At 38.9% G+C, this 10,953-nt stretch overlaps 1 protein-coding gene across 2 annotated transcripts in view; it reads right to left on the reverse strand.

Moving 5' to 3' along the window:
- LOC133441663 (protein FAM124B) overlaps window positions 1–7,126 on the reverse strand; it is a 10,198-nt gene extending 3,072 nt beyond the window's left edge. The window contains exons 1-6 of one of the 2 annotated variants that reach the window (XM_061719197.1): window positions 6,712–7,126; window positions 6,131–6,162; window positions 4,116–4,322; window positions 3,499–3,855; window positions 1,951–2,147; window positions 1,055–1,199 (exon numbers count right to left, since the gene is read on the reverse strand). In XM_061719197.1, coding sequence (XP_061575181.1) covers window positions 1,055–1,199; window positions 1,951–2,147; window positions 3,499–3,855; window positions 4,116–4,322; window positions 6,131–6,162; window positions 6,712–6,785 — 1,012 coding nt within the window. In that variant the 5' untranslated portion in view covers window positions 6,786–7,126. Of the gene's footprint in view, window positions 1–1,054; window positions 1,200–1,950; window positions 2,148–3,498; window positions 3,895–4,115; window positions 4,323–6,130; window positions 6,163–6,711 lie in introns of both variants that reach the window. The other variant, XM_061719196.1, reaches the window with a different exon arrangement.
- Between the last annotated feature and the right edge of the window lie 3,827 nt (window positions 7,127–10,953).

Below are 10,953 nucleotides of genomic sequence, written 5' to 3' on the forward strand. Positions count from 1 at the left end.
AGTTGAAGCAGCTACGACCCGATTTGCCTCATCCTTTCGCAGAGAGCATGCACAATCTCTGATGTCACATCAAAAACTATTATTTGTAGTTTAAGTGTTGCAAATTCACATTACAAATCATGTTTTAATAGCAAAAAAAAGACAGCATGTCCACGTACGGTGCGGGTCGCGGCGTACCCTACGCCGTAGGCTCTGCGTTGGTGTAACGCGGAACCATAAATCAGCCTTTAGTGTGTGCGCTGTCTGCTGTTCTGAACACTCTTTTTTTCTCTTCTCATTTTGCTGGGAGGCCTGGTTCCTCCGCCGAGACACAACTTTTGCAGTATGCGTTCTTTGTTGTGTCTAAAAATGATGCCCAGTGCCCACCCAATCAGAAACGGTACAGATATTTGGGGATTTTTTAAATATATATATATATATATATATATATATAAAAATAAAATTATAAAAAAAATAAAGGATCCCCATAACCTTTGATCAGGTGGGCAGGACGCACGTTTGGGTGGACACAGCCCACCCCTGCCCCAAAACCGGCCTCGAGTTCCAGTACACAGAGGTCTGACGGGAGGATTATGATCGTATAGTGTGAGCAGACGGGTCGCATCCGAGCATCGGGTCGTACAGTGTGAGACCATAAATCGTGGGCTCTGAACTTTTGAACTCCGCGATCTAGTCGTGCAGTGTGAGATGAGGCAGTCTCAAACGATTTAAAATATCGCACAGTGTATGCCCAGCTTAACTCTGGCCGGAACAACAACGACTCCGCCGGCTGAAGCTTCCGCCATGTTTTCGTAGCGGTGTATTGCGTCATTCAGGCAGCCAATCAGCACAGTGCCTCATTATCATAGCCCCGCCCACTCAGAATCCCACATAGATAATGAGGTTAGAGAATGGGATGATAAAGACATGGCTCAGAGGCTGAATTTCTAATTTATTTAGCAAAAACAATCAAAAGCTTGTTTTTAAGACATTCAAGGCCTGTTTAAAATAGGTATTAGATGCCATAATAGGTCCCCTTTAATTTATAACAAGATTTTTTTTGTCCTGGTCTTACCTTGCCTGTGAGTTGAGAGGCTGCTGGGGGACGGACTGTGGCCCTGCCCAGAGCTCCTGAGCTTTAACCCCCGAGGTGACATGTTCAAGCAAGTTGGGGGAAAAGCGCTGGTTAGAGATTGCTGAGGCTGAGCTGGAGTTCTCACCTGCAGAACAGAAGTACCGGAGCACGTATGTTGAGTTTGTTGTAACAATAACAAATTCAGTGACAGGAGTTCAAATACAAATCCTATATGTTCTTATAGATTCTCCCATACCTCGTACACAAACACTTATTTTCCTTTAAACCTCTAAACTCTTGAGACATGGAATCCACACAACAACTGAGCGCGTCATATGACATCATCTAATAACACTTCAACAGCATCAGTGAGTGAACAATGAATTATTTGGTGTTATCATAGAAGTATTTAAGTCCCATTTCAGTATTCATTCATCTCAAAATAAACATGTGAAGATGTAAGGGCATAAAATATTGTAATGAAGCCTCCATATTAAGGCTGGTTTTATGTTTATTACAAAGATATTCTGCAATCTACCTTGGAATCAACACACAAAACCTCCACTGATAAAAATCTTGTACCTCACAAATGATAGTTACTTACTATTCAAACAAACCTGCTATTCTTTTACTACTTATCAATCTCTTCTGCATGATGTGACAAAATGAGACATTCCACAAGTCCCATTACATCTGGACAACCCTGCTCCTAGGATCCTGCATGTTTTTTTAGCTGTTTAACAAGCAATAAAGAGGTCACGCTTGTTAAGTTTGTCAACTTAACCTCACAATTTAACCATGACAAGCTTTTCTCACTTCACATATTCCAAAAATAGTGAGGTGTACAGAAACCCTCGATGAATTGTTCAACTTAAGAGAAATCCAACTGTGCTGACCTGAAAGAGAACCTTGTTGCCATCCAGATCTTCTGTCTGCCAACGCGTAGAGCTGATGGGGGTGCAGGGGTTTGGCAGCAGTGGGACTAGCTGTCCTATTTCCTCCACACTGAACTGAAGCACGGCAGAGCTGCATGCCTCCACCCGAACCCCAGGCGACAACTGCTTCAGTGCCAGCTGAAGGCACAGCCCCGGCTCTGCATACACACAACAAAATGAAGCAGAATATAGGCAGAGGCAGAAATATAACAAAGCACAGTATTTATGCTTAACATTCAGACATCAAAATTAATTTGTTACCCAGTTACCATAACAACACTAAGGGTCACGCCTGGTTAAATGAACAGCTAAATTAGCATATTAATTGCTGCTGATGTGTTATTTATAGGCTAATCAGAACATTTTGCCTTGGACGACATACTCCACTTTAAATCGAGTCTGAACATAATCTTTATTTATTTATTTTTTTTGTTTTTTGCTTGGCCCATATTCAAGTCCCTTTCACTTTTACATCTCTGCATCGTTAGATTCTCATTGTCAGTATAGCAGAATGACAGACGGGAGAGCTCCTTTCTCTATTTTCTTACTTTCCTTGCTACTGCTTATGATAGTAATGTTGTGAAGCACCTAAATGTACTACATTTGCACATAAAATGAGGCCTCCATCACATCACAAAGCCTTACTCCCATGCAGAGGTGGACAGAGTACTCGACCCCAGTACTTGAGTAAGAGTACAAATACTACTGGTCAAAATTTACTCCGTTACAAGTAAAAGTAGCTCAGGCAAAATATTACTTGAGTAAGAGTAGAAAAGTACTTGCTTTTAAAGGTACTTAAGTATCCAAAAGTAAATGCTTTTAAATGTACTTTAAGTAAAAGTAAGAATAAGAGTAAGAGTAAATTTCTTATTTTCCACATCAGTAAATTACTATATTTTCTCTAAATTAATTTAAGGATCTTTTAACTCTTGTTTCTGAGAATGAACTCTTTAACTCTTTAACTCGTAGCCATTGTTGCGGCTATGTCTCGACTTGTTGCGGCTCTGTCTTGACAAACGCAGGCTACTTTGGCGGTATCGTTTTGAGGAGGCTTGACGTATTTCCGCTTTACGTACATCCCAGTGGAGAGCGTGCACTGTGATAGTTCTCCTCCTTTGACAAAAACAGCTTGTGTCCAATAGGATTTTAGGGAAGAAGAATAAAAGAGCAGAAAGACCTGAAAGTAACGAGTACTTTTCAGCCTTCCTAGAAATTTACTCGAGTAAAAGTAAAAATATTTGTCTTGGAAATGTATTCAAGTAAGAGTAATAAGTACCAAAGAAATCTAATACTCAAGTAAAGTACAAATCCTCTGGATATGTACTTAAGTACAGTACTCAAGTAAATTTACTCCGTTACTGTCCACCACTGCTCCCATGCATATTCTGCATTTGGAAAGGGGCAGCCCTGATAACACCCACAGAGGTAAACAATTCAAAATAAATACTTGTGTTTTCTACTGCACTGCTAGCAAAAACAAGAATTAACAGGAAACTCCTGAAGCCTTACCTACGTGGAGGGTGAACCAGCAGAAGCCCGTCTTCTGCTCCTCTGCTTGCCGCTGCAGCACCGTCTCATAGAACCTCACAGCATCTTCATAGTTGTCATAGCCACTGTACAATGTCACACGCAATATTTCTCCCCCACAGTGCACAGGTCGTACCCCCCACACAGGCATTCCTGCACCCAGACTATAGAAGTCTCTGCTGGGCAGGAGGTAGGGCTGCAGAAAAGCATTTGAGGGTGCACTGCTGGAGGTAATGTGGATCCCCGCAGTTCGGCGGCCGGAACTCTCAGTGTGATGATACTGCCATGGTGGCCGCTGGAAGAAGTCCAAGACTTTGAGAATCCGTTCCTCTCCGTAAGCTTCATGGAGGAAAAACATGATGGCCAAAGAAGGGTAGCCTGAAAATGTTTGAAATGGTTTACACTCAATCAACCGTAAAGAAAAGCAGACACAAATCTGGCAGGGCCTTCACAAAAAAAATATATACCGTACAGTATTTACAGTTAGATTTTCTATTAGACTTTGAATTCTTGCTGAAGAAATATAAAAGATAATACGTTTTATGTAAAAGACATGCAGAGTCTGTTGCACAACAAGACTACAAACTATAAATCTTTACCTGCCACAGGACAGAGGGTGTAACTTCTGAATGGGGCGGCCCTTTCTGACACGTGGAAGATACGGAGGCTTGGGAAAAGCCAGCGCAGCAGGCGATCCAGCGTCTGCTGCAACAACAGAGAGTCTCCAGGGTTGGAAAGCAGATGCAAGTTCACCGGCAAGAGCTGCAGCTGTGGCTGCTGCCTGACCCTCCCGGCCACGAGATGAACTAGAATCAGGCAAAGAACAATGTATGAAGAGCACAAAAATAATTCTGTGTAGGTGCAAACATACAAGTGTCAGAATCAGGCAGCACAGTAAAGCGTCTTTTCTCTCTTCACGCTCCTCTGAGTCAGATAGGCTCCCACTAGTTCTGTTGGGGGGAGTTTACTGCCTTAAAGAGTTTTATTCCTCATTGTCTTGAGGTGCTGCTGCAGGGTAGACTTCAAAGTTTCTCTATAATGCTGTAAGTTCTGACCCTTACAAGCTAATAAATAAATAAGCTAATAAATAAGTGACAACTCATAGAACATTATGATTTTGTGCTAAAACAGAATGAATTCTTGCAAAGGCCTTAACAAATTCACATACCAATACAGTCCTCCTACATGTGTAGCATTAATTATTCATGAGGCATAATAATAGTTAACTTTTCATGACTATGATCCAGTTTAGGAAACTGTTGTATATTATCTATTTGTTTGATTCTCTGGAAAGTTACAGACTTTTTGAATTTCATTCAGTTCAAGCATGTAAGAAACGTATATTTGATTCGATGATAATGTTCCATATCTTCTTTCAAACTAACTTGGTTGTATACATTTTATTGGTGGTTAAAGCAATGCTGAATGTTTTGGAAGTGTAATGGTAGCTCTAGTCAAGGGTGTGTATATAAATATTGCATTGCTTTTGACAACATCAACATGATTGTTGCCTTCTATGAAGGAACATGTCATGAAAAAACTCTTGCTTATTTGTAAACACTTCTTTGAATTATAAATTTAGTAAAACAGTCCTCCATACTTTCATATCACTCTTTAATCGCCAACTAGACATAAAAGTGAGTCAAAATAAAAAATATTCAATGATGAAAGCCCAATCAGATACAATTAGCAGACAAGTTCAATCATGCATTTCATATTTGTGTGATGTCCAGCAAACTTGCAGCCTTTGTTCTACTATTATCAGTCAGCTAAACTGAACACTTACGCACACTTGGGAGTAAAAGAGAAGCCATTTAATCAAGCAGGGGGGTAATGTGGAGTAATGTGGGGTAATGTGGATGGAACACAGATGTTAACATTAAAAAAGCTGGCTACATGATAGGCTATGACTATGACAACAATAAAGCTGTGGTTGGGATGACGATGTGAAACAAACTATTAAAGATTAAAGTAAATCAGGACCAGGGTCCCCTTAAACTTTGGAGAAACAGTGAGGAACTTTCTGAAATGGGCTTTAAGAGTTTCACTGTCGTCTGGACTGTTACAGAATGATTTTCTGCAACGGTGCTATTGCCATATGTAATAGCGTCCATATGTCAGTCGGAGGCAACTCTCACCTCTCCATTTTGCATAACATTCACAATACTCTCTGCACACTGGTGACTCAGGACTCAGAATGTTAAAAGTGAACCTTACTGTGCAAATGCTTTACTTTCACCTACCTCATTGCACTTTACTGAGCATCTTTTTATTTAATATAAATTAATGTACGTGATCGTCTGTTTTCTTTTTTCTTGATATCCAATTGCTGTTTAACAATCCAATCAATAGAGGACATCTACTTAGCTATGCTTTTCAATGACTGTATCTATTGGATGGCGTGGGAAATAATTGTGGCAACTCAGAAAACAGAAAGATGAGTGAGATGTAGGATTTTGTGTTTTTGAAGTAACGCTTAAAATAACTTTGTCTCCACTGTACCACTGTTGATCATTCTTGTTTCAAACTTGCAATCTTGAGACAAATGGTAAGTACAAACAATAAACTTAAGTGGAGGCCTCTTTAAGTGATTTATGAGTGGAGAAATGCTTACGTGAAGACGATGACATTCTGCTGCAATCAGATCTGTAGGGGGGTGGGGGGGGGACAAAATTAAAAACATATGAATGACTGCTTTATAAATGCTTTGCTGGAGACAAGACAACATTTTTGTCTCCATCTTGTGGTCGTTGGCTTGGAAACCAGCCCCTTGGTTCGCTCTGGTCACCATGGCAACACTGTATCTGTTGTTCGCTCGCATGAACTGGAAAAAACGAAGTTCACTCACGGCACAACACGATTTAAAGTACAGCAAGAAACAAAAAAAAAGTACAGTTAACGAATCAATACGCTTCTTGTACAGCTAAGTTAGCAATGTAAAAGGTTAAAGCCGTCAAATTGTTGCCATTGTTGGCGTCTGTGGACAACCGCAGTTAAAGGCTGATTTATGGTTCCGCGTTACACCTACGCAGAGCCTACGCCGTAGGCTACGCCGTCGATTTAACGCATAACCATAAATCAGGCTTTTTAGCCGCGGCTCAAGGCTGATTAATGGTTCCGCGTTACACCAACGCAGTGCCTACGGCGTAAGCTCTGCGTCGATTTAACGCGGACCATAATTCAGGCTTTACTCACTCTGCGCTCTCAGCTCCCGAGTCCGCGGTTTCATCTCCGGCTCTCCTGAAAACCGCCGCTTTCTTCAACATCATCCGGGATATACTTTCACATTAGGTCCAGTGGTCCGGACAGGGAGCGTAGAGAGTTGATTTGTTTCCACTGACTGCCAAGAGGAGAGAGGGGGAGAAAACCCGGCAGCAGCTCTGACTGGGACATTGACGTCACCAGGCAACCACACGCCGTCTTTGTTAAAAGATATAATTTGTTCAGCTCACAAAAAAAAAGTGGCGCTCGGGTTCAGAGGAAATGCGTACTGCAGTGTGTGTACGGAGTCACGGAGAGTAACTTGTGGGCGAAAGGGAGCAGCATAAGTGTTGCTACTTTAAAGCCAAAGCCGGCCATAATAAGGAGAGAGAGAGCAGATGGCACGAGTCTGACAACATGGGAGGACAAAGGAGGTCCAGACGGACCGGTGGGTTTAAATGTGTTTGGTAAAACCCTGCTAAGAGCATTAAACCCTACATAACCTGTGACAGAAACACTACGGGAAAAATACATTTGATTTGATTTATTTATGTACAAACAACACTTCAAGAGAAGTTTAAGAAAACAAAACAAAGAATTGAATCCTTTAACACTTGATATCTTAATTTACATGTGCAAAAAAGGAGTAGGAAGAAGTGTAAACTTATTTAATCCTACCCCCATTCACTAATCATTTAACCCGTATTTATAAATACTCACACACTGTACTCACACTGCTAAATAACATTATTATTATTATTATTATTATTATTATTATTATTATTATTATTATTATTATTATTATTATTATTATTATTATTATTATTATTATTATTATTATATACTGTAATTATGCTCACACACATACCTATACATACACATAGTTGAATATTTCTATATATTTGTACACACATGCCCATATAAATATTTATATAAATGTACTGTCTCTATTAACTGCATCTGCTCTATATCTATGCATATTACACACACACACACATGTGTATATATATATATATATATATATATATATATATATATATATATATATATATATATATATATATATATTTATATATTTATATATTTATATATATATATATATATATATATATATATATATATATATATATATATATATATATATATATATATATATATATATATATATATATATATGTATGTATATATGTATGTATATATGTATGTATATATATAATATATATAAGCTATTATGAATGTTATTCAGGCAGTTGAACAGATAAGCTATTATAATATAATAATATATATAAGCTATTATATATATATATAATAGCTGCCCATTTCTGTACATAAATATAGACAAATCTACCCATTCACCCAATAGTGTTATCTGCAGGCCCCTAAAGGCCGCTAAACCCCTTCCTCTTTGTACCTCGTGAAAATCATGTTTTTGTATTTGTTTTTAAACTGGTTAATGTTTGGACATTGTTTTAATTCTGAATCCATTCTGTTCCATAGTTTAACTCCACTGACTGATATAGAAAATATTTTCATTGTTGTTCGTGTTCTGCAAGTCTTAAAATTTAGAGAACCCCTTAAATTATACATCCCCTCTCTGTCATAAAAACATTTCCTGTAAGTTAGATGGTAATAAGTTGTTCCTACATGAATTGTGCGGTTTGGAATTCCACTATGTCAAAAAATTTGATTCTTTTAGAATTGAAGAATAAGGAATTGGTGTGTTCACGAAAAACCAGCCTTATAAATTATCCTTATGGCTCTTTTCTGCAGTATGAATAGTGGTTGCAGTGAACTTTTATACGTATTCCCCCAAACCTCTAAACAGTAACGTAGATAAGGCAAAACCAGGGAACAGAACAAAATGCGGAGTGATTTGCTATCCAGGAATTGCTTTGCTCTGGCCAGAACTGAGATGCCTCTAGATACTTAAATCAGTCTAGTCTGCATTTCAACACAAAAGTAGAAAAGGCAGATTTCCTTTGAAAATGCAGGGTTGAATGCTGATGAACTTAGCTGAAAAAAACAGCTGAACTGCTGAAAATCTAAGAAATTAGCAAAGTCAAGTGAAAATTTGAAGAACATGGTAAAAACCGAGCTCAAACATTTGAAAACTCTTGAGATTTTAGAAGAAGAGGGGAGTTGAAGACAGAAAGAGGCACTGAGAAGAGGAATATTTGCTAAAGAGAAGAGTAAGTAACTACGCGTGACCTTTTTATTGCCTGTTAAATCGGTTAAAAAAAAAAAAACATGCAGGACCATAGGAGCAGGGTTGTCCAGATGTAATGGGACTTGTAAGAAAATCACAAGCTGATGAGAACAAGAGGAAATCAAAAGAGTTGGATCAGCTAAAGAAAAGATCAGCTGAAGCCAGGAAGATTCAATTCAATTCATTTTTACTTATATAGCGTCTATTGCAACACAAGTTGTCTCTAGGCGCTTTCCAGAGACCCAGAACATGACCCCGAGCAATTATTACATTAACAATGGCAGGTAAAAACTCCCCTTTAGGAGGGAAGAAACCTTGAGCAGGGCCTGGCTCATGGGGTGACCCTCCTGCCGGAGGCCAGCTGGCCAGAGCAGGAAAAGAGAAAACAGACAGAGAAAGAAAAGGTGTACTGTACTACAGGGATGATTATATAAACAGATTTAGAGAGTCAGAGGGTGGGACTGCAGGTCAGCATGCAGCTCCTGAAGCTCTGGCCTGCACATGTACAGGAGAGAAAAGGATGTGGGGGGGGGGGGGGGTTTAAAGGTGGAGCTGGTGTCTCCTTAACCCAGATTGGAAGTTGGTTCCATAGTAGTGGTGCCTGATAGCAGAACCCCTCCAAATCTACATTTGGATACTCTAGGAACTACGAGTAAACCTGCACTCTGAGAACGGAGAGCTCTGACAGGAACATAAGGCACTATCAGGTCTTGCAAATATCGTGGAGTTAGGCCGTTTTGGGCTTTATACGCAAGTAATAAAATTTTGAATTGGAGTTTTACGGGGAGCCAAAGGAGGAAGGCCAACACAGCAGAGACATGCGCTCTCTTGTTGATTCCTGTCAGCATTCACGCTGCTGCATTTTGGATCAGTTGGACCCTATTCAGCAAATTACTTGGACATCCTGCTCATAAAACATTACAGTAATCTAGTCTAGAAGATACAAACGCATGAACTAGTTTTCCTGCATCACTCTGGGAGAGAATGTTCCTAATCTTTGCGATATTCATCGAAAAACGATGTCTTACAAACCTGATTAATATGCTGTTTAAACAACAAATCCTGATCGAATATAACTCCAAGGTTTCGCACAGTTGTACTGGAGGCCACCACAACGCCATCTAATTCCTTCCTAAAGTGTTTGAGACCAAAAATAATAACCTCTGTTTTATCGGAATAAGAAGTAAAACATTTGTGGACATCCAGTCGTTGACTTCCCGACATCAACAACTTGATGTCCTAAGACATGCCTGAAGTTTAGCTAACGGTTCTGTTTCATCTGGCTTCATTGACAAATACAGCTTCATATCATCAGCATAGCAATGAAATTTTATGATTCTGGATAATACTTGCCAAAATGAGTGAATGAAAAACAAGTTGAGCTTAAAAGAGCAATATCAGCTGAAGACGAGAAAATAAACCTGAAGACAGGAAAACAGGATGAAGAAAAGAAGTATAACCTCAAGGCAGGAAGATCATTTGAAAACAAGAATATGAGAGGAGGATGAGCTGAAGAATTTAGCCAAAAATCTAGCACAATGATCAAATTTAGTAAGTGGCTGAAATCCATAAAAGGAAGCATTGATAGCTGAAGTAGAGCTGACCTTAAATACAACTGATGGAATGTATGAGGAAGGTGAAAAACCTTAAATTGCTAAATAACTTAAAATTCATCCAAATAAAAATTAAGGGTGAAAAGAGGAGGAAGGAGAAAGGAAAGGAAGGAGAAGAAGAACTGTAATGGAGCTTGATTGATTTGATTGAAATTCTTTATTCAGTCACTTCACCAAACAAACATTGAACACAAACATGATCAAAATAAAATAGCGACTGAAAAGGCACAGGCAGAAGCATAGTGCTTATATTAATGCCTGTCCTACATACCAACAAACAATAGCAAAACTAATCCAGAAAAAAACAGAAAAGGAGGACCAATAAGGTTTATGTATATATCCTTCATACATATCCTTTTATATCTTTTATATTCTTTCATATATATATATATATATATATATATATATATATATATA

The sequence above is a fragment of the Cololabis saira genome, chromosome 4, assembly GCF_033807715.1.
Source record: "Cololabis saira isolate AMF1-May2022 chromosome 4, fColSai1.1, whole genome shotgun sequence".
Taxonomy (NCBI): Eukaryota; Metazoa; Chordata; class Actinopteri; order Beloniformes; family Belonidae; genus Cololabis; species Cololabis saira.